This window comes from Phlebotomus papatasi, chromosome 3 (genome assembly GCF_024763615.1).
Source record: "Phlebotomus papatasi isolate M1 chromosome 3, Ppap_2.1, whole genome shotgun sequence".
In the NCBI taxonomy this organism is placed as follows: domain Eukaryota; kingdom Metazoa; phylum Arthropoda; class Insecta; order Diptera; family Psychodidae; genus Phlebotomus; species Phlebotomus papatasi.
In genome coordinates this window covers 79,830,056-79,854,795 of record NC_077224.1, presented here as the reverse complement: position 1 = coordinate 79,854,795, position 24,740 = coordinate 79,830,056, and the positions used below count along the sequence as shown (strand labels likewise).

The following is a 24,740-nucleotide window of genomic DNA, read 5'->3' as shown; positions in this document are numbered from 1 at the left end:
GCAAGTGTGATAACGCCGTAAAAGTGAGTGAATTTAATATTCTTTCATTTCCTTTTAGTTTGAATTTTCTATCTTAATTCGTTTATTCAGAATAATTTATTGAAAATAAAATGCAATAAAATCTATATATTTGCGGAAAAATACTGGTATCTGTCTAACCTACTGGGAAGCATTCTTTTTTTCACTCTCGCTTACACGTTTTATATAAGAACAGGAGAAATGAAGGAAAAGACACTGTTACAGTCCATATAGTTGATTGAACCCATTGAAGCTTAATGGCACAGAAAAATTGTGAACTAGACAGAAAAAAATATTTCTTACAATTATTGTTCGTAAATGTTTGTGAATTCATACTGTGTACTTACGAAATATTCGTAAGTCGTAAAATCCACCAAAATTTTTAGTAAAAGTTTATATTTTTTCACAAACATTTTTAGTGACTTGATCACTTCACGAGCATTTTTTGTTCTTTTTCAAACATATGTTTGTAAATGTTCGTATGACACAGCTTCGTTTCAGGTGGTCATGCGATAATGAGAAAAGTTAGAATGCTATAAGTAAAAGAGAATCGTCATTCAGAGCAAGTAATACTCAAACCACCCAGTTTTCTCCGTAGTAGATCGAGGAAAAATTCCTGCTTTCACATTAAATCGAACTGAGAACCTTTCGTTAAATAAATTAGCGTTCAAATGATTCAAATCATCCAAAAATATTAGAAGCCACATGCTGTGCTTGACTTGCCACACGACCTTAACCAATTGAAATTTACACTTCAATCAAACACTCTCTATGTGGCGGGATTTGAGAACAGTATCATGTGTACAATTGAGCTAGCACCCCATGTGTCCATTGATTGTAATTTGTTGTAATTATTTCTTGGTCAATATCAATTGTATTTATATACAGAGACCACATTATGACAACATAATGACCACATAATGAACATATTATGTGAGAAACGCCAATCAGAGCAAATTAAATCATCCAGTCATCTCCGGAGCGATGATAGAAAAAATTCCTGCGTCCTGCCAAGCTTAATCAGGGAACCCTAGTATACTAGACGAGTGCTGTACCAATCGCGCTATTTGAGGCCACAAGGCCTGTTTGACTAGTCACACGACTTTAACCAATTGCATTGTGCACGTGAATCGATCACTCACGAAATTGTGACATTTGAAATCAATTAGGAATACTTATTGGCATTTTAAGAACTTGTATCATGACCTTTTAACACCCTATTTTGTACCATTTGGAATATGAAATTTTAACATCTAATGGTGTCTACACACTAGAAGCAATTTTTGTCAAAAATTGCCTTTTAAAAAAAAATCTGACGTTTCTGCCTACAAGGATAGGGGAAATTTTCTTTAAAAAGTCATTTTTTTTTTAAAGAAATTACTCCTAGTAGTGTATAGAGGTCATAAGGGAAGTGTACCACGGATCGGAATGTTAAAAGACATGCTCCATATTTAGCTAAAAATATGAGCCCCAAAACACTATTTGGTAGTTTTTCGTATGCCAATTGATACATTAGTGAGAGACAATTAAAAAAGTGCATTGATGTTGAAATTAGAATCACTGAGTATTAATTTTTTTAATTAACACAGATTTGTAAATCATTTGAATCAAACATAATTCCTCATATTCTATCAGACAAATTCTTTTGTGAAATTTTAAGAAAGTGATGAATGGTGGATGTCTGGCTAAGACTATGATACAGTCATGCAATAAATGACGTAAATAATAACAAATTTGTTAGAATCTCAACGAGAAAAATTAGATTTATAAATTGAATATGAACCAACATAATGCATTTATCTAAAGGTCATTGCTGAAATGCAGCGAATAATTTTCATTTAATACATTTTATTTTGGGATTCCGATATGTGGAACAATCTTCCGATCCGAGGTACACTGACAATCCCTGGTACATTTCCCTTATCCTTATAGGAAGAGGTAGATTAATTTAAAAAAAAAAACGCGTTATTCAATTTTATTAGGTAGAATAATTATATTGAATATTTTGACGAAATTTCCAATAAGTGTTCCATGCCGATCAGATGTTCCTTCGACCTTATCATGCATACAAATCAGCCGACAGAGTATCTCTATGAATTTTTGCTAATTTTAAAGTTTGACACTTACTCTGATGTATAATTTGCTGTAAAAATGAATTTGTTAATGAATAAAGTAAAATTTCGCAAATTCTCACGCTATGAAACAGGGATTTGCTGAATATAACTTTTTTAAGATTAACCGTAAGATGGATTTCAGATTTGAAGTTTACCCTACCCAAATTATCGGAGATTTCGAAATCCAAAATAATTAAAAATATTATTGGGTTTTCAAGATCTAGTGGGTCGTTTTCCTTTAATATCAAATGTTAATTGCATGAATAGAAGTTAGAGAAGTTAAACCATATGCGTTAATTTTAGGTCTGAAGCCTGTATTAGCCCCAGTTCCCATTGTATATTGGGATTCAATCCCACTATATTGGCTACCGAATAAAACTCAGCTGATGAAAAGTAATAAAACAAATTCATCTAACATCTCCCATAATTTTAATAATTTTATTAGAAAAAATTAAGTAAGTCTTTTAGATCCTTCAGGGAATTTGTAAGGGCGGAATCTTTAAAGTAATCCCGTGAATGAGCGCCTTGGTCGCTAGAGGTTTCTCCAGAACCCTCAGCGTTCCTCCTAACAATATATTCCCTACGACGATCTAACAATGAATTAAATCTCACTACTAATCCTCTCTACGATACCCCTCCCGAAGGGTTACTTACAGGCTAATGCCCTAGACCTAGACACACTTACAACTTAGGGCAGGATCACATTGACAGTAAAATGCTCACCGTATTTCGTTAATTTACGCATTTTCATTGCAATTCTTACGCAAATTCTCGATGACCGTATTACCTTATCTCATACTCTGTGGCACTAGGCCAAAATAATATAAGAAAGAAGAAATAAAACGAAAATGCGATAAACGGTGAGCAAAAAAAAAACTGTAAGAGAAATAAATCGTACAGTTTTTTTGCTCACCGTTTATCGCATTTTCGTTTTATTTCTTCTTTCTTATATTATTTTCACCTAGTGCCACAGAGTATGAGATAAGGTAATACGGTAATGGGAAATTTACGGGAGAATTGCAATGAAAATGCGTGAAATAACGAAATAAGGTAAAGTACCCTCTAATCGGCCGGTTTCTCAACTCGGCCAGTGCGACTACTTATTCAATTTACTTAGATTTGTTATAATATGGTCTTATCGATTTAACATTATAAGGTGTATTATATTATATATAACGTAAATCAGTGAAAATTTCATAGAAGTTGACTATAAAACGTTAATAAATTGGTTAAATAATTCAACTGGCCGAGTTGAGAAACCGGCCGATTAGAGGGTACTTTACCTTACGGTGAGGCTACGGCGAGCATTTTATTGTTAAAGTGATTCTGCCCTTAATTCCAGAGACGACTTAGTGAAAAATTATGGAAATGAAGTTTAATCATTATGTCGAGTATAATTACGCTAAGCCGTCTCTCGGCTAATCCTCAGGTCTGTCAAGGTCCTAACACTATAGGAACGCTCTTAGGGGAAATCGGCGCCACTCCGAGAGACATCTATGATGTCAAATTCAAATACCAACGGGGGGTTTAACTATTTCGGGAGAAGCTAGTGATAACCCAATCAAATGAATATCATAAGTGCTATGTTCAGTGCAGGGTAAAATGAGGTAATTTGGAACCATTTACAATTTGGGACGTTTCAGATTTTCTAAATGTTTTAGAGATTCAAAAGGAAGAAAAACTGTTTCTGTTCTTCTTAATCGTATTTTTTCTTCTATTTCGCGGTCTTCGTTGTCTCTTTGCTTATCTGAAACAGTGAGAAAGTATCAAATGTCCCAAATTTATTAATGGTTCCAAATTACTTCATTTTACCTTATTGCAAATTTTATCTTTATCTCAAATCTATCAAATAATAGCAGTAGTTTTTCAACTCTGACACGGTGGTTATTCCTTTCAATTTCAATAATGTGAGGAAAATGCAATGTTCTGTATGTGAAACATTGCAGGACAATGGCAACTCCCACTACACCAGCCAAAGCGGTAACGCCAACGCCGGTGCCGAGAATGTGGACGTGCACCAAGTGCTCGTACGCCTACAATCCCTTTTGGGTGGAGCAGTGTGACATCTGTGAATCCAACAGGACCCCCGCCTCACTCACGCAGCCATCTCTGATCACTGTGACAAAAGATGGGGGAGTCCTGAGAACGTCTGGTTCTAGCAAAGAACTCAAATCTTGTCATGGTTTCGATGAGGTGCCGACACTCGTTGAAGTGCCCATTGCAACATTTGAGCAGGATCTTGAGGATGAATTTCTGGATGTTGGAATGTCAGAGGCTGAGTGGACGTGCAAGAAGTGCACACTGGTTAATTCGGCAGGATCAATGGCTTGTGTTGTGTGTGGAGGATCAAAGTTGCGCAGTATCACGATCACGGAAGACAAAACACTGCGCAAGGGAGAATTTTGGGCATGTCAGCAGTGTACACTGAAGAATTCTCTATCGACGAATACGTGCATTGCATGCAAGTCTATTCGGCAGGTACCAGTGATTTCTGGCCATCAGACCAACTATCGGCCCTATACGGCCACTGGATCCGGACATCAGTCCACTTCATCGAATGTTGGTCATCCCAAAGCTCTTGGATTTCATCACAATCGTCAGGTTCTGGCGTCCATTCCCGTGAATACCACCAGCAATTCCACTTCCATTTCTCCCGTGACAAGTGGTCCCCTGGGAGGCAATAATCTGGCTGTTCCGGCCCAGAGAGCCTCCAGGAGTCCATCACCGCGACATGACAGGTCATCCGGGGCCATTCCCAAGCGTCATTCCACGGGGGCAGTGATTGGGCGGAACAATAGCGGTCACACCAATAGGCACAGCAGGTGAATAAACTTTCCTTTTATTTTTCTTCTTTAACTCGATTGAAAAATCTCCTGAATTATAAATGAGATTGTTTCCTGAATTTTCCCACGCACAAAATTATCTATTTTCACCTTTTGAATATGGGAGGATAATTAATTTTTTATTGTGAAAAATCGATGAATTGACGAGAAAGCAACAAATATTACTACATCAATAGTTTATCCATTTTTATATAGCTTTTTTATTGCTGAATGAAAATCTTATTTGCTCTTATCTTATGGTTGTATTATAAAAGAAAATGATTTATTAATATCAGTAGAAAAGAGAGAGAAAGATAGAAAAGGAAGTTGTATTGTTTGCTATTTCTGGACATTTTCTCAGTATACAATGAATATTACAATTTTCCCTTTATACAAGGCGAAGAATTGTGCATTATTATTTGGAATGGTTTTATTATATCAAGGCGTATCAAAAGTTCTCAGTCACACAAATTTTGAGGATAATATCTTAATGATATCATTGCATAGGATGGAGTAACCACTTATCGCCACTTTTAGGAAAAAGTGAAATTAATTGTATTATAACTTTTGTCCCCTTATTATTAGATAACTCAAATTTGACACAAATCTACTTAGATGTATTGGCTGCAGATTCTTTAAAGCAATTGTCCTACAATTAAACACGGTAGTACATAAAAAAAACTTATTTTTATTAACAATGCAAAAATAACCACTTCGTCGCCACTTTTTACCACTTTTCGCCAGTTCTGTAACCACTTCTCGCCACCCACTTGAAAAAGTTTAAACTCGATTATTTTGAGCAATATTATGCAAAGAACACATTCAGCATTTCTTTTTCCTCATAATCACCTTATTATTACTCACATTAAATGATTTTTCTTCACTTTTATTTGAGAAATCAAATTATTAGACTATTGCAAAAAGTAAACAAAGTAGATTTGACAACTGAGAATCTATGAAGTGAACTTAGCGTTGCCTATTGAAAAGCAATGGCGACAGGTGGTGAATCAATTTTAGAATATTACCACTTTCCACCATGGCTCATTTTTACATAAAAATAATATAAAGTGAAATATTAACTAACTAAATACAAATTTTATGTATTCGTCAAATGCAATTAAATGTTCAATAGACAAATTATTGATTCAAAATCGGAAATTTTCTTCGATAAAAGTTTCATGACACTTACAATATTTGGTAAGAAATATTGGATTCGATGCACTTGCTTAAAATATTCCTCTAAAAAATGCTCAAACATTTAAATTCAAAACAAAAAATGAGTGTTTTTCAACTCTATACGTAGCAGCAATAAAAATACAAGTAGCTTTACGGCTCTTTTATTTCATAAATCGTGAAAAATAGCGATTTCAATATAAGTGGCGAGAAGTGGTGATTTCACCCTAATTCTGTACATATGACGTTAGAAGGGCATAATTTCAACCCGTAAATTTGCTTTGGATAACAGTAGCATTAATTTTCTTAAAATCGTTAAGCAAGTGAAAATCCTTAAGGATTTACAGTGCTATTATTTCAGTGAAAAATGAAAAGGGAAAATCTTTCTTCAGAATATTTTATTTTTGAACACGAGACTGTTCTCAAGTTCTTCTACATTATCGACTTTTCTTTCTGTTGGTTCGTGTCTCGACTGTTTTCCCCAATCCTCACTATGTATAAAGTAATTCAAACAGTCGAGAGAGAAACCAACAAAAAGAAAAGTCGATTATGTAGAAGCACTTTGGAACAGTCTTGTGCTAAAAAAATGTAAGAAGAAAGTTTCCCCCTTTTAAAATTGTTACAGCTCCATTCAGTTGAAAAGCTGAAAACAAGAGGAAAAGAATAGTCTGAACATGGTCGGATTATTTCCTTGTCCTGATATTTCTGGGAATTCTAGGGAATTCGTTTTCTATTCGGAGTGACTCTTGGCTGTTTTCACGGCCACTGTTACCGCCTACTTCGAACCACCGGACTGGACCTTAGGCAGTAATGCCCCCTGCGTAGGCTACTCCCGAGGGTGCCCAAGAGAGTTTTAATCCTCTAACGGGTAAGACCGCCTCCAGGCGGTCTTCACAAAAAGCACATTTACAGCGACAACAAAGGTTTTATTTATTTAAAAGTGCTATAGTGTCCTCGGTAATAGTCTTATAAACATCTCTTGAAAGTTTGAACTTATTTTGACTCTTAGTTTGGTTGCTATTCCCAGTTTCGTGTGACAGGTCAGAGAAAAAGCAACAAAAAAATATTTGTGCAAAAAAACTAATTTCCAATTTCAAGAAAAATACTGATTTAAAGTTATCTGACTAAAATAAATTTATTTTTTACTGAAAGATTTGTCATTCTACTTTGTATATTTTATTTAAAAAATTTGAATAAAACTTAAACTTTAAACTTTAAAACTTTAAAACTTTAAACTTTATTTAAAAAATGTGAATTTTAGAAGCAAAAAGAGTTTTAAAATTTTTTATATTTTCTCACCTAGCGCCTAAACTAAAAGAGATAATGAAGAATGGATGGTTTTTTCGACTTTATTGGATCATAATTATCCTAGAAAACATTGTTTTAGAACTTTTTTTTCGCATATTAAAGAAAACACCGTTAGAGGGTTAAATCAATATCAGAAAATGATTTTCCTGATCTCACAGTCCGACAAATTTATGTCTCTAGAGAAAAATGGTGTCGTTCCAATAAAAAATCAACATGTTATTTTTTAGCTCTTTACTGTTCTCAGTGTTTCTGCTTTATCGACTTTTCTTTGTGTTGGTTCCTGTTTCGACAGTTCTTCCAACTCATCCTCATGTTCAAAAATCACAAAACAATCATAACAGAAATCTGTGCAAGAGAAATTCGATCATAGAAGCACATGAGAGCAGTAATGTACTAAAAAATCAAGAGAAAGGTTTCCCCTGAACATGTTTTTCTTTTAGTAATGTACTGTTCTCAAGTGTTTCTGCATTATCAACTTTTCTCTTTATGTTGGTTCCAGTCTCGACTGTTTCCCCCAGGTCTCGCCCTGTTCTAAAACCACCAAACAGTCGAGATAGGAACCAACACAAAAAAGTCGATTACGCAGAAGCACTTGAAAACAGTAATTTACTAAAAAAAAAAATGTCCATTTTCCAATGGAATTCAACTATAAATCATCAAAAAAACTTCTAGTTCAGTTTTCAAAATTAAATTCAAATTTAACCGAATTAGCTGGGAATTAGGCTCTCTAGAGTGGTTCAATTTTGAGTTTTTGGGGTCATAAGTATTTCAATGGACGAAACGCTTACCTAAGCAACCTCCAAAACATCTCTAAAAATAAAAGAAATCGTTTAGAAATAAAAAAGGAGTCTTTTTTCGAATTACACTCAGTCCCGGCAAAAAAGTAGTACTCTAATTTAATGCTGGACTACTTAAAAAAAACTGATTTTTCTTAACAATGCAAAAATAACCACTTCGTCGCCACTTTTTACCACTTTTCGCCAGTTTTGTGACCACTTCTCGCCACCCTCTTGAAAGCGTCCAAACTCGACTGTTTTGGGCAGTATTATGCAAAGAATACATTAAACATTTCTTTTTCCTCATGACCACCTTATTATTACTCACTTTAAATGAATTTTCTTCAATTTTATTTGGGTAATCAAATTATTAGACTCGCAGAAAGTATAAACAAGATTTGACAACTGAGAATCTATGAAGTGAAGTTAGCGTCGCCTATTAAAAAGCAATGGCGACAGGTGGTAAAATAAATTCAAAACATTACCACTTTAGGCCATGTCTCATTTTTACATAAAAATAATATTAAATGAAATATTATTAAACTAAATAAAGTTTTTAAGTATTCTACGAATGTAATTAAATATTCAACAGACAGATTATTTATCCAAAAACGTAAATTTTGTTCGAAGAAAATTTGATGGCACTTGTTATATTTGGTAAGATATATTGGATTCGATGCACTTGCTTTAAATATTGCTCTAAAAATGCTCAAAATTTTAAATCCAAAACGAACAATTGTTTTTTTTTTCGACTCTATACGTAGAAGCAATAAAAATACAAATAACTTTACGACTCATTTATTTCATAAATCGTGAAAAATAGCGATTTCAATATAGATGGCGAGAAGTGGTGATTCCACCCTATATAGGTATAAAAATCTTTGAAAAGAAAAACTTAAAAAATTGTAGTGCACTGAGAGAAATCCGAAAAAGTCAAAATAACATGCCAGAAATGTTAATTTTACCCTGCAGTATTGATCTGAAATCGATGTAAATACTACCCTTTTTAGGTGTATTATGGGTGAAAGTTACCCTTTTTTCATGTTGATTTTACCCTCAAAAGGTGTAAAATTAACATTAAAAAAATGTTGATATATTTTTACACCTAAAAAGTGTTAAAGCTATGACGAAAAAAAGTTAATCGTAGCCTCTTTTTTTCTCAGTGTGGGTACCTTTGTTTGAATTTTGAAATAAATAAACATTTCCTGCATAGGGGAAGGCTTTCAGGTTTCGCACATACTCTGGCTTCAAACACTTTATATTTTTACCATATTACTTTAATGAATCAAACCTAATTTTTTGAGATTCATTTAAGACTTATTACTAGCTAATAAAATATATTCACATTTGGTCAGATTCATTAAAGGAATATGGAAAAAAAATGAAATGTTCGAAGCTAGAGTGTGTGCGAAACCTTAAAACCCTTTCCCTGATTTTAAAATTGTTAATCATTTACAAATCTTTTCCGATGAAAAATTAATAATTTAAGTAAATTTTCATGTTCTTCTAAATCATTTTTTGATTAAAGAAGAAAAATATCAAAAGCTTCATTTATTCTCAATTAAAAAGGCTATAAAATAAATTGAAACAAGTACTTTTTCATTGATAAAACTAATTTAAAAAAAATTTCTCATTTATTTCTTTGTCTTAATTTTAAATTTAGTAAACATAAAATATTGCTGTGCTTTAAAAGATTAAAAAAAATTGACAAAAATCTATCGTTTTTGGGGTAAAAGCAGAGTGGAATTTTGTTGACGAAATTTATTCATTGAAGTTATTCCCTTGCCACAAACTGCTCCAATACAGTTTGAAAGTGTTCAGATTATGTTAAAAGCCACTTTCTTTGTGTCACATAACTTTTACCCTAGAATGACACTGATGTTGTGAAACCTGCTTTCTATTCTATTCCTCAATCCCCACTCAATCCAGTGGAAGTCCATCGACCAAGACTTGGCAGTGCCCAGCGTGCACTTTTGAGAACTCATCGGCGAGTGTTGTTTGTGAAATATGTTCTAGTCATCGTGGATTGCTGATAAATAATGCGCCAATGGATGTGGGTGGGGCAAATGGTGCAAATGTGACATCATCTGGCGGGGGAGATGCTAGTCAGATGGAGAGCAAACTCATGGAAAATCTGCGACAGATTGAGGAGAATGAGGCGAGGAATAAGTGGGAGCATATTATACAGTACTGCCGAGAGAATGGGGAACTCTTTGTCGATGATTCCTTTCCACCGGCTCCCCGGAGTCTCTATTACAATCCCAATTCTAACACTGAGAACAATCCAGTGGTACAGTGGCGTCGTCCATCGGAGATCAACTGTGACGGGGGCAATTTTCCACCTTGGGCAGTTTTCAGGACTCCATTGCCATCGGACATCTGTCAGGGTGTCCTGGGCAATTGTTGGTTGCTCAGTGCACTGGCTGTTCTCGCGGAACGGGAGGATCTCGTAAAGGAGGTGCTAGTTACCAAAGAAATTTGCCCCCAAGGAGCTTACCAAGTAAGTGAATATATTTTTTAACATTTTTTTCCGTTTTTTTTATATTGTTATTTTATCCATTTTGGCAAAAGCGTGAGGAACACAAAATTGTACAAAAATAGGAACTGTTTGTTTTTATTGTCCGCCGCCGTCTTAGCGGCGACAAAACTCTGGAGCAAAAATTTCGTTTTTTAAAAATAATCATTTTGTATTTTTGTTTTTTTATGAAAATAACCTCTAGGGGAAGGCTTTCAATCTTCGCACACATTCTGGCTTTGAACATTTCATATTTTTTCCATATTCCTTTGATGAATCTGGCCTATATCTAATATAATATATATTTTTTTTAATAATTATCCTTATCAAACATTCCCTGAAAAAATCAGATCAAATTGTTTATAAGAACATGGAAAAAATATAAAATGTTAGAAGCCTGAAAGCCTTCCCCTAGATTTTTCAGCCCCCACATTTAAAAATTAATTTTACTGCAACATTCCGAATTAAATATTTTATGAAATATTGCATTGTGATATTTGTGTTTTTATCTGTCTAATGCCCAGCGCACAGTAACTTTTGTTAGTAAATGTGTTTTCAAAATTTTCTATGAGAGTAAACGAGATAACTAGATATCTATTTCACTCACTCTCATTGAAATATCAAAAACATTTTTACAAAACAAAAGTCATTGTGCGCTGGGCATAACTTGGATATTCTGTTTGTTTATTAAGAAAACTAGAAGCGAAACGGTAAAAGATAGCGATTTAGGGCTTTACGGAAACCCTCCGATAAATTAACAATTCATTAAGAATTTAATGAAATAAGGTCAATAAAAACAGGTTAAGTTTTTGGTAACATTTGAAAGTAAAAATATGAATTGCGTTAATTAAGAAAAAAACAAATGTGGTTAATAAAAAAATCGATTAAGGTCAGTAAATTAATAATAAAGTTGTGATAAGTATAAAAAAAAACTAAATCAAAATAAATTTAAAAAAAAGACTTCCAGAATACGTAACAGATAAAATTTGTTTTGTCTATTGCCCACTGACCGAATTTGATTATACAACTTTGCTAAATCCTTAAGGTCAGGAAAATTTCATGAAATTAAAATTCACATTTCAATATTTTCCAAATATTTTTATACATACTTATATACAACAATTTCGCGTTCTTCTTCTTCTTTTGAACAACACAACAAATTCAATTTAGTTCAATCCAATCTAGAGTGCGAAAGAGTAGGATAGAAATATGCAAAACGTTAAAGAAAGAAAGGTTATGTGATCTTTTAATTCATGAAATTCTCCTGAACAAAAAAATGTGTTGTAGACATTATTGACCAATTTTATTTTTTTTTAATTGAATTGAATTTTATTGTCAGTCAGCTCTGTGTTTTCCCCACCCCCCATGCGGCCATCGCCGTCTTAGTGTGTACGCTAACCTCCGGGATGAAAACGATGGAAAATCCCTTCATTGATTGTATATTTCGGGGCCGTATATATGCACGTAGGAAACTTATATGGGAAGATGGGTATTCTCACACAGAGAGGTTCGAAAAACCTAGCCAATAAAGCTGTTTGGTTTTCTCTGTTTAGTTGTTTATAGCGCTGGCACATCTTTTAGATCAATAAATTTTCATGAAATTGAAATTTACATCCTTTGTTTCTCAAATTCTTCACGTAAGCCTATCCTACTCTTCTTCTTCTTTTTAACATCATGTCAAATTCAATTTAGTTCAATCTAATTTTGAGTGGACAAAAAGTGAGATAGGGATATGCGAAACATTAACCCTTTAAGGACGATTGGAACACCGGTGTACCATAAAGAAAATAATATTTTCTGACTACCTGAAGTTATTTTTTTTCTTATCTCTGTACATAATTGTAAAGTAGAAGGTTGAAGGAATCTAGAATATTTTTTGCAAGTCTCTAACTATTTGCTATGTAGTAAATATTTAAGTTCAAAAATGGCGAATTTTTAAATTCTCAAATTCATAATTGATTTTATTTATTTTTTATACTTCCTATTTTTTTAAGCAAAGTCCTTTTGGCAATAAAAACTAAAATACTCATACGTAATATTTTTCATTAAGAGCAGAATCACATTGACAGTAAAATGTTCACCGTATTTCGTTAATTTACGCATTTTCATTGTAATTCTTACGCAAATTTTCAATTACCGTATTACCTTATCTAATATTCAGTGGCACTAGGTGAAAATAATATAAGAAAATTGAAGAAGTACAACGAAAATGCGATAAACGGTGAGCAAAGAAAAAACTGTAAGAGAAATTAGTTTTTTTTTTGCTCACCGTTTATCGCATTTTCGTTTTATTTCTTCAATTTTCTTATTTTTATATAATACCAACGAGTATGAGATAAGGTAATACGGTAATCCAAAATTTGCGTAAGAATTTCAATGAAAATGTGTAAAGTAATGAAATACAGTGAGGCTATGGCGAGCATTTTATTGTCAATGTGATTCTGCGCTAAAACGAAAAATATTATTCATTGGTATTGTCAGAAAAATTACTTAAATTTTTACGCTATTTTTCCCCTATCGTTCATACAAGCACAAAATACACCGAAACAGACTCTGTTGGACTTTCCAAGGTTAGATGTAAGACTTATCATTGATTGTTTTTCAGTTTAATTTTTATTGTTGATTTTCAGTCCGTAAAAAGTCTCTCGTCGTTAAAGGGTTAGGAGAGAAAAAGATGTGAATTTTAATTTCAAGAAATTTTCCTGATCTAAAAAGTGTACCGAAACCACTAATGACCAAAATTGATTTACATACTAATGTCTCCGGCACATCTTTTAGATCAATAAAATTTCATTAAATCAAAATTCGCAGCTTTTTCTTCTTCAGAAGATTTGCGTGAGTCTATCCATCTCTTTCTCAACCAAAATTTCATTGAACTAAATTTAATTTGGTTTGATGTTCGAAAGAAAAAGAAGAGTGCAAAATAGTAGGACAAACAAAAATGCAAAGCTTTTAAGAAAGAAATGGATGTAAATTTTGACTTTATGAAATTTCCTGATCTAAAAAGTACACTGAAATCGCGAAATGCGCCGATCTTAATGATCGATTTCAACCAAGAAGACTTTACCTTCAAGAAAATGTTAGGAAATTAATAAGAAATTGAATATTGAATTTATTATTCTGTTGAAAATGTGTACATTTCAACACTAAACGTGAATCTTACAAAAATCACTACTCACGTAACATATTGACTTTCTACTTTGACAGACCTGAGGATTAGCCGAGAGACGGCTTAGTGTAATTATATTCGAAACCATGGTTAGACATCATTTCCATCATTTTCCACTAAGTCGTCTCTCGGCTTAAGTCGTAAGTGTGTTTAGGGCATAAGCGAAGCCGATGAACTAGTTTTTTTAATCCAATTTTAACTAATTGAAAAAAGCATCAGTTTGGATCTATAATACTTTTTGAAAAGATCACCTGTGATCTTATTTTCTTCCTTATTTTCAGTGGTTTAAAGAGAATTTTTAAGTTAGTTTTAAGTTTTGTATACTTCGGGAGAGAAAACCGATCGTAAATTTCTGAAAATCTGGCTGAAGTAAGATTAGTTGTGTACTGGGCTATTAGATGGTAGATAAAAATGCAACTACACTGAGAAAAAAAGAGGGTGCGATTAACTTTTTTTCCTCATAACTTTAACACTTTTTAGGTGTAAAAAATATATCAACATTTTTTAATGTTAATTTTACACCTTATTAAGGATAAAATGAACATGAAAAAGGATACCTTTAACCCGTAATACACCTAAAAAGGGTAATATTTACACCATTTTCGGATCGATACTGCAGGGTAAAATTAACATTTGAGGAATGTTATTTTAACTTTTTCGGATTTCTCTCAGTGTAAAATTATGAATAGAACTCAGAGAACCTCCTTTGAGGCATAGAAAAATTATGCTCACACCACGAAGGAGGCATTTCTATCTGAGATGTTGAGTCTGTTTCTGGAAGCTTTATAAATCTGGGTCAGAAACAGAGAAAAAAATAAAAAAAAAAACAGTATTTTATTAGTACAAAGAAGGAAACCTAAAGGGCCCTAAGTCGCTATCTCAAACCGTTTGGCCTCTATATCTGTGATGACAGCTAGAGCGATGACAGAAAGACAAAAAAAGTGACGTCATTTTTCATAAATCATCTAATTCGGACGGAAAGAGTCACAAAATGATCCTCTTAATTTGAGAGGGTCTTTCCGGTGTTCGCCAGTGAAAAAAAGATCACCCTAAGATGAAAACACTTTTTTCGTCTTGCCCAGAGCTTTCGGTCCCGATGTGGACCTTCTTCAGTGGTCGACTAAACAATGTTTTCGTAATTACTCTTAAGGATCCTGACGTTCAAGTGGTACATATCACTCACCACTATCAGGATGTCAATGTGGGTTTGGTTTTTTTTTTCTTTTAGGAGAACTTTTTCCCTAATTTTTTCAACTAATTTTCACGAATTTTAGGAAGGAAAATTTTGATGTGAAAATTTGGCGTCTGTTACAGTCTTGGAAAGTCCCTCTCAAAGTACATTGCGCCAGTCCTTCATCATTGATCCTCTTAATTTTCCTATTGCAAAATTTTAAAAATCTTGATGGCAAATTGATAGAAATATTAAAATAAAAATGTCAGGTCCGTCTGTGCAAGGATGGAAAATGGACAACTGTATTGGTGGACGATCTACTGCCGTGTGATAAACGTGGCCATTTGGTGTACTCCCAGGCCAAACGGAAGCAATTGTGGGTGCCACTTATTGAAAAAGCCGTAGCGAAGATTCATGGTTGCTACGAGGCTCTTGTCTCTGGGCGTGCCATTGAAGGCCTAGCCACTCTAACTGGTGCCCCATGCGAGAGCATTCCGCTGCAGCCCAGTTCACTTCCAATGCCCAGTGAAGATGAACTGGACAAGGATTTGATCTGGGCACAGCTGCTGAGTTCGCGCTTGGTGAAGTTTCTCATGGGTGCCAGCTGTGGTGGTGGTAATATGAAAGTGGACGAGGAAGAGTACCAGCGAAAAGGTCTGAGACCTCGACATGCGTATTCAGTTCTCGATGTCCGTGACATTCAGAATCATCGATTGCTGAAATTGCGGAATCCCTGGGGGCACTATTCGTGGCGTGGAGACTGGTCAGATGATTCGCCACTGTGGACGGATGAACTGAGAGAGGCTCTGATGCCGCATGGAGCATCAGAGGGGGTCTTTTGGATTTCCTTTGAGGATGTCCTAAAGTACTTTGACTGCATTGACATCTGCAAGGTGCGTAGTGGATGGAATGAAGTACGTCTGCAGGGTACTCTTCAGCCTCTGTGTTCGCTGTCGTGCGTGCTGTTGACGGTGCTGGAGCCAACGGAGGCAGAGTTTACGCTATTTCAGGAGGGTCAGCGTAACTCTGAGAAATCCCAACGATCTCAACTTGATCTCTGTGTTGTGATATTTAGAACCAGATCGCCAGCGAATCCTGAAGTGGGAAGACTTGTGGAGCATAGCAAAAGACAGGTAAGTTCTCAGAACGGACATGGGAGCGTATTTTTGAAACTCATTGAGTCCGACTTGATCTCAGGTTCGTGGTTTTGTGGGATGCCACAAGATGCTGGAGCGTGATCTTTACTTGCTGGTATGCTTAGCCTTCAATCACTGGCATACTGGCATTGAAGATCCTTCGCTCTATCCTCAATGTGTCCTGGCCATTCATAGTTCCAAGCGGCTGCTCGTGGAACAAATTTCACCGCCTGGATTTCTGTTAGCAGATGCAATCATCAGTCTCACGCTCACCAAGGGACAGAGGCACGAAGGCAGGGAAGGCATGACGGCCTACTATTTGACCAAAGTCAGTTAATTTTTTTTGTAGCCTCTCTTTCAGGGATTTATCTTTGCTGATGGAATCCTTTTTTTTTTGACTAAATTTTAAGGGCTGGGCAGGACTCGTCGTAATGGTGGAGAATCGGCATGAAAACAAGTGGATTCATGTTAAATGCGACTGCCAGGAAAGTTATAATGTTGTGTCGACTCGTGGAGAATTAAAGACTGTTGATTCTGTGCCTCCATTGCAAAGGTAAGGATATTTACACGGATATTTATATTTGATTGACTTTTTCTTACATAAAACTTTAAAGGAAATCCTACAAAATATTTTTAAAAGTAACATAATTGACTCTTCGGACAAAAATTATTGATCGGTTTAAATAATTTAACTGATATCTCAAAACATGGCCCAAAATACACTTTAAGAGTAATAATAATTGAATTCTCTGATAAAAATTTGTTATCTGTTAAGTGGTTCAGAACCGTTTGGAACCGGTTAAGTTTTGTCGGAAATTCCAAGACCCTTCCAATAAGCCCAAATATGATACCATTCGGATGAGAAATGCGTTCTCTAGAGCCTTTTTAACCTTTAACTTTGAAAAATCGTTATTATGACTTCTGCACACTAGAAGCAAATTTTCGACAAAAATTACCTTTAAAAAAAATAGTCATTTCTGCCCCATAGCAAAATTCAGCGGAAATTCCAGTGGAAAACTAGCGTCCAAATTGCAATAATCGGCGGAATTTGAAGTTAAAATTCCAGGAAGTTTTCCATGGAATTTGGAGTCGGAAATTCCATTGGAATCATAGCTCTCCATGGAATTTCAAGTACGATCCACTGGAATTCCAGCGTTAAATTCCACGGAGCTCCGCGGAACATTTATGGAAAATAAAATGTGAATCGTCCGCGGGATAATCTCGAGAAATCCTATGGAAATTCCACTATGCCCACAATCTTGGGAAAATTTTCTTTAAAAAAAAAAAGCCTTTTGTAACTTGCTCCTAGTATGTAGGGACATGCAGGAATAATTCAACAGGACTTTCGTATAAGGATGATTCACCTAAACAACCTCCAAAACATAAATCCAAAAAAGAGAAAGCAAATCGTCCCAGTTTAACAGAATGTTCGAACTCACGAGATAGAGCTACCTGTGAATTAACTTTTCGCATGATTTTTGAGTGTATGACGGTTTATTACCGATTGAATTGATTCACAAATCAATTTCGAAACAGAAAATTGGTTAAGAAGTGTACATCCCCATAGCAAAAGAAAGCAGAATAGGAATAACAAGCGAAAAATTCCTCGGATATTTCCAGTATTTTTTCCTTGAAAAAATCCATGGAAATTTTCCAGAATAGGTTGTAAGGAAAATCATATGGATTTATGCAGGATTTTTTCTGTGGAATACATCCATGGAAATGTTCGTGGAATTTATGTGGATTTTTCCAATTAAAAACAGAAGAAAAAATGAAGCTGTCACATGCACCTCATGCTACTATTTTATTTGTTTGACATTGGAGAAAAATAGTGGAAAAAACCATGGAAAACCCTATGAAAAGATAGTGGGAATTTCCATACGATTTTTCCAGCTTATCCCACGGACATTTCACGTGTAAGTTTCCATATAAATGTTCCGCGGAATTCAACGCTGGAATTCCAGTGGTTCGTACTTGAAATTCCATGGAGAGCTATGATTCCAATGGAATTTCCGACTCCAAATTCCATGGAAAACTTTCTGGAATTTTAGCGTCAAATTCCGCGGATTATTACAATTTGGACGCTAGTTTTCCACTGGAATTTCCGCGGAATTTTGCTATGCGGTACAAATAAAAAGGGATAATCGAGAAAAAGCTAGTGATAAGCCCAGATTAGCTTATTGTAGGTGAGATTCTTAATGTGAGCTAACTCTGAATGTATGCAAATTCGATTTAGAGTTGAAGTTGAGGGATGCCATTCAGTTATATTTAATCAAATTCGTGAAATTATGCAAATTTTGTATTTAAACCAAAATATCAAGGATTTGGATGGACTGGCAGAAAAGTGTTATATGGGTGAAATGTAGACCAGAATGATCTCTATAATTTTGCTGTAGATCTTGATCCTATCGATTACTCAGAAGCCGAGACAATCGACGTTGTTTGTTTCTGAACTCGTTTTCCGATCAGAACGCCCCAAGTGTTCATTTGATGAATTTCAACTATATGAAAGAATTGTTGTATTTTGTGATACTTTCCATTTAAAACCCTATTTTAAGTGTCTTGGTCGAGTAGAAGCAGTCAAATTGGTATCTGAGTGGTTTCAAAGCATTATTATGGGAAAAATCAATTTTTTCACACTAAAACGGCAAAATCGGACAGTTAGCTTAGTCTGAGCCAAAAATGAAGTATAGACGAAATGTAGACATAAATATCCTCTACAATTATGTCTAAGTAATCATCAAGATCGGTTCAGCGACAGTCGAGATAATTGAAATTATGTGTAATGAAAATTGGTTTTTCGACTGTGGCGCCTCTAGCGTTGGTTCTACGAAATTCAAATGTTCTAGAAAGTTTCAGTGCTTTGCGAAACCTTTAATTTGCGCCCTCACTCTTCAAATTCCGTCAAATGGAACCGGAGATGTGGCGTTTTGAATTTCGTGAACTTTGACCCCTAATATCTCCAGTTCTATTATAACCACAGCGCACTTACGCCACTTTTTGGAAACGTCCTATACTGGACTACAACACCCTAAAATTCGATCTAAATGCTCAATGACGTTTTTGAGAAAAATGAGTTTAAATTTTGACGCTATCGCAGCGCCACCTGTGGCGACTTTTTGAACTTCCATCAGAAAGTGCTCATCGACACGAAACCAAAAATCCAAAATTTAGCTCAAAATGTAAACCCTCTAACGGTGTTTTCTTTAATATGCAAAAAAAAGTTTTAAAACAATGTTTTCTAGGATAATTATGATCCAATAAAGTCGAAAAAACCATCCATTCTTCATTATCTCTTTTAGTTTAGGCGCTAGGTGAGAAAATATAAAAAATTTTAAAACTCTTTTTGCTTCTAAAATTCACATTTTTATTTTTTTTTCAATTTTTTTTAAATAAAATATACAAAGTAGAATGACAAATCTTTCAGTAAAAAAATAAATTTATTTTAGTCAGATAACTTTAAATCGGTATTTTCATGGAAATTTGAAATGAGTTTTTTTGCACAAATATTTTTTGTTGGTTTTTCCTCTGACCTGTCACACAAAACTGGGAATAGCAACAAAACGAAGTGTCAAAATGAGGTCAAACTTTCAAGAGATGTTTATAAGACTATTACCGAGGACACTATAGCACTTTTAAATAAATAAAACCTTTATTGTCGCTGTAAATGTGATTTTTGTGAAGACCGCCTGGAGGCGGTCAGTACACTGGAAGTCGGCGTCATATTTTAGTCGTAGGCGGGTAATTTCAGAGTTATTATGACACCAAATGACTTCCGTAATTACCGTCATAGGACCCGTTTTTGGAATCCAGAATACATACATCCAACGGTAATCTTACTCCAACCCACCCGGCAAATTCTGCAGAATTCTGCAGAAATTCGTCAGATTTGAATTACTAACTACCGAAAAATCAGCAGAATTTCTGCAGAATTTTGTTCTAAGGTGGATCCGATCGTTGTATTAAAATTCTGCAGAATTTTCTACAGAATTTCTATAGAAAATTTTAAAATTATCGGCAGAATTTCTTTAGAGTATTTAGATGATTTCTACATTTCTTCTATCCTTTCTAATGTTTCTAAACATTATTTTAACTACATAAAAATATGTATTTCAATTTATTTAAAATTCAATTTTTATTCAACAATTTTACGTGAATACTCTCTTTTTTACAATATTATTATAATGTGAAAATACAATAGCCGTACTCACTATGGCGTAGTTATCTCGTAATCTCCGTAATCTGTTATCTTGTTATAATTTTTCATTTATAAAATACATTACGAGAACATAACGAGATAACGAGATAACGATATTACAAGATAACAGCGCCATAGTGAGTACGGCTAATATTATTAAATCAGCCATAATAGAAAATACGAAGGAGAAGGAAATGGTTAGAAAACACGAAAGAAATTCGCGATGCTCACGAAGTCGCACGACTATCCCGAAGCCACACGAAGTATCCAATTGAATGACAAGAAACGTTAAAATTTCAAAAGTGCAGAATTGCAGATCGAAGTTTTGCTGGGAAATTGCTATTTGGAACCGGAGGCAGAGGCCAGTCAATTATCGAACTTTGACCCCTTATGGCTCGGGTCAGGAGTTATCGATCGACTTGAGTATTTTTTTGTTTGATAAGTATAATCTGCGGGTATAACATTCTGAAATTTCAGCCCGATGCACAAAGGAATTTTTGAGTTATTTAACTAAAAAAATTGCAAATTTTTCTTTTTACGCCCCTATCGGTAGTTTTATGAACTCGTGATGTTAGAAGGGGAAGTGGCATTTCACGAGAGCTTTCCAAAAAGCCCTCACTTTTTAAATTCTGACAATTAGAACCGGAGTTATGGCCATTTTAAGAAATTTTTTTGACCCTTATAGCTCGGGTCAGAGGGGTCAGGGGACCTTAAGTTAGGTATTGATCGAAAGCTCTAAGGCCCAGCTATAACATACTAAAATTTGAACCCGATCGATGCCATAGGGGCTATGGAGAGTTTTCGGGCTTCTTGTGACATTCTACGTTTCCCTTACATGAACAGGAAGAGGACTTGGTAAGACTGGTTCATCAAATGAAGAACAATGGGCATCCTGTTGAGGCGGATTAGCTGTCCAAATATACAACCAATTTGTCCAAATTAATAACCAAGTTGTCCAAAATAAGAGTCAAATTCACCTCTACATATCAATTCATTTTTAAACGTATTAAAACTAATTTTAGTAAAAATGAGATGATAAATAGCTTGCCAAGTTTCTAAACAATCCTTCTGAAAAGAGAGTAACAAGAAAAGTCAATTAGTATTGAAAATATCGCACTTCAAACTTGGGATATCGATGTTTATATGCAGACTGTCCAAAATTATGAGCACTTCCCCTATAACCTTTGCCGAAAACCGCAAGTCGATATCTCTTTTAGTTTAGGAGCTATTAAGCTCCAAAGAGCGGCCGGCCGGGAACGTAAAAAAGCCACATATAAATTAAAACAACGAGTTATTCCTTTGAGCACTCGATGAAGAGTGATTTTATTTATTCAATCAAAATCAGCACTGGGGCAGAATTATTTGCTTTCCCACATCCGCTGCTTGGCGTCACATTCACACGGGCGAGGGTTTCTGCTGATCAAGCGTCTGCAGAATGCACGCTTTATCAGAAGAAACCCTTATATCCGTGCGATGCAAGACCAATGCAGGGATGTGGGTGGGCGCAAGATTGCGCGCGTTGCTAACTTATATATTCGTGATCAGGAAGTGATGAAACACATTTTGGCAAAGTTTGGGGCCGATCAGAGGACATGAGATTTTGTTAGGATTATATTATAGTAGGGTAGAGTAAGCCCTTTTCGCCACCTTAAGGTTTTGTACCCTTGTAAACTAAATTCCGCGAGGTGCGCCACTTGTAAAATGCTTGGAAAAATGAGTGGCGAAAAGTACTTACACAACCGAAAAAAGTAAGCCCTATTTCACCACATCCGTATTTCTTTATTTTTTTGGAAAACATTATTAAATAATGATATTAGAGTGAAGCTTAGTTAATAACAAAGTGACTTTCAGTGAAAAAATATCAAATACTGTACTGCAAAAACATAAAATATTGCAAGACAATTTGTCTGAGCGTTGACAAGTTTATTAAGAACTCCATATTTTTTGGTGACTGGTCACGTTCACCTTGTCGACAATTTCTTCAATTAACTTGCAAATAATCTAGTCGGTGGGGCACCAGTTATGGTTTTCTGATCCGTTGGACTAGAGGTTACGAAGTAATAGTCATTTCGTAGTTCCATTAGCTCATAATTCTCTGAAAAAGTGATTTTATTTGTAGGTGGCGAAAAAGTGCTTACTGGCGAAAAAGTACTGACTCTACCCTATCGGCCATATTGGCAAAAATTTCGCTCCCGCTTGAATTTTCTTACAAGGTTGGTGTCAAAAAGCAAATGGCGGGCATTGACGGGATAACCTTACATTTGACCTCAAGATTCATGCGGTCGAGAATTCCCTTCAACTTTGAACAAGTTTTTTGAAAATTTATGAAAAAATTGTTTTTCGAATTTATGTAATCTGTAATTGTTAGTTATCATACTTATTGGCCCCGAGAGGTTTCTCCTTATTCGGGTCTAGAAATATGAAAAAAGTCACAATATGTGCAAGGAAGCAGAAAATCGAAAATTCACGATTTTTGACCAAGAATATCTTAGCTCAGGAGTTAATTGGGATCCTGCAAAAAATATCCTAGATTTGGACATCCTTATAGTTTGTAATCATCCACAAGAATCGGAATTTTATCGATTCTAAATAGTCTAAAAAAATTATTTTTTCCATGGGTACCCAGAGTCCCAAAGGAGACGAAAGAGTTAATCAATGATGAGAAATGAAGGGTAAATTTACGATGAATCTTCCTCAATTAATCTTCCTTTAGGCAAGTCATAATCGTTCTCACGCAACTCGAGGGCAGCGGAGGTTTTAGTATTGCTCATCGGCTGACGCATCGTCTGGCGAATTCTCGTGGTCTGCACGACTGGGGTCCACCCGGATCTACTCACGTGCCCCCCATTGACAGCGTTCATGGCCTCCATGCACCTCGGCTCATCACATGAGAATCTCCTTCTCCTCCTCCCCCCTCACTGATCTTCATTGCAGAACTTTCATTTTCTTTTCTGGATTTCTCGGAAGAATCTCGGACAAGCGGAGCAGGAAAAAAAAGTCTAATAGAGAGGAGAGAGATAATGATGGAAATCAAGTAATTTTTAAGGAATAAAAAAAGGCTGTTCTTTGTATTTAACCACGATATAAATTCTCAAGGGTTATGATTGTGTTTTTAGAAGACAAAAATAAAAGAAGAAAAAAATTAAGAAAATCTCATGAAATGAAAATGTTTCGAAGAGAAAGAGATGTTTGTGTTTCAGGACCAAAAATAAAAACAACTAATAAAAAAAATCACGCAATGGGACAAAAAAAATGCTACAAAATTTGGAGCGATAAAGAAAAAAAAATGAATGCGAATATAATTGTGATAAAATTTGGGTTTTGTGAATGTTTTTGTTCTTTTTGTAGCCTTTGAGAGCCCCATTTCTCGTGACAAATTATTAATTTTTAAATGTTGTGCAAAAGTGGCAAAAGAATTTTAAGAGAAAAAAAAGAGGCACCACCCTTCAAGATTTGTTCAAATTTACCAAGAGAAAATAGAAAGAGAGAAAATAAAGGTTGATTTCACACAAAAAAAAAGATGTTACAAATAAAGAATTTGATGAAAAAAATAGACGAAAAATGTATCAAGAGATAATAAAAGACAAATAGCAGGACGAACAATATATTGAGGCGAAGAAAATAATTGATGTAAAAAAAAAAACTATTTACTAAATTGTGTTCAATCAATTGATTAAATAGTTCTGAGAGAAAATTTTAAAGCAATCGCTATTTTTCCATTTTTTCCTCTTTGGGAGCCTCCAGGACCAGGACCTTTGATCGATTCCCATCTGCGGGATCCTTAAATTGTGTCTCCAGCTTCCGCTTCTTAGCCTCCTTGAAACTCCCGTGGCCAGCAGCTCGCTCGGATTCCTCCACGGAATACGGTTCTGTCTCCAAGGCCTTGAGGCGTCTCTTGTGGACTTTAGTCTTAAAGTGCGACTGCAGAGCATTGTCATCGATAAAGTACTTGGCACAGTGGATGCAGTAGAATTGTGCAAAGCCCGGCTTTTCCAAATCAACTTCCTGATTCAGCAATTCCTCGGATTTCTTCGTCAAATCTTCATCAATCTACTCAAAATCAAAACACAAAACACTGAGAAAAATATTCAAATCCTTTTTCAGAGTCCTTTCCTCACCTCATCCAAGTCCTTCTTACGGCTTCTTGTTCGCCATCGACGCCTCAGATGAGTGTCTCCTGAGTGCATCTTATGCCTTCGCTGTGGTTTTCCCATTTTCTCTGGTTTTTACTGAATTTCCTGCACACTTTCACAGCTCAAAATGTAAACACACGTGGGATTCCAGCTGACAACTTCTCGATTAATCGTCATCTCTTTTGACGATATATCGATCGGCTGTTT

General features: G+C 35.1%; 2 protein-coding genes across 2 annotated transcripts in view; one reads left to right on the top strand and one right to left on the bottom strand.

Annotated features, from left to right (window-relative positions):
• Positions 1-23,618, top strand: part of LOC129805933 (calpain-D) — a 42,230-nt gene extending 18,612 nt beyond the window's left edge. The window contains exons 4-9 of the mRNA XM_055854212.1: positions 4,079-4,954; positions 10,141-10,711; positions 15,336-16,199; positions 16,264-16,530; positions 16,613-16,755; positions 23,114-23,618. Coding sequence (XP_055710187.1) covers positions 4,079-4,954; positions 10,141-10,711; positions 15,336-16,199; positions 16,264-16,530; positions 16,613-16,755; positions 23,114-23,291 — 2,899 coding nt within the window. The 3' untranslated portion in view covers positions 23,292-23,618. The remainder of the gene's footprint in view (positions 1-4,078; positions 4,955-10,140; positions 10,712-15,335; positions 16,200-16,263; positions 16,531-16,612; positions 16,756-23,113) is intronic.
• Positions 23,619-23,990: 372 nt separating this feature from the next.
• LOC129805989 (zinc finger protein 593 homolog) lies at positions 23,991-24,740 on the bottom strand. The gene is made up of 2 exons (XM_055854282.1): positions 24,519-24,740; positions 23,991-24,450 (listed from the first exon to the last, which is right to left on the bottom strand). The coding sequence occupies exons 1-2, from the start codon at positions 24,612-24,614 to the stop codon at positions 24,109-24,111; spliced, it is 438 nt and encodes a 145-aa protein (XP_055710257.1). The 5' UTR covers positions 24,615-24,740; the 3' UTR covers positions 23,991-24,108.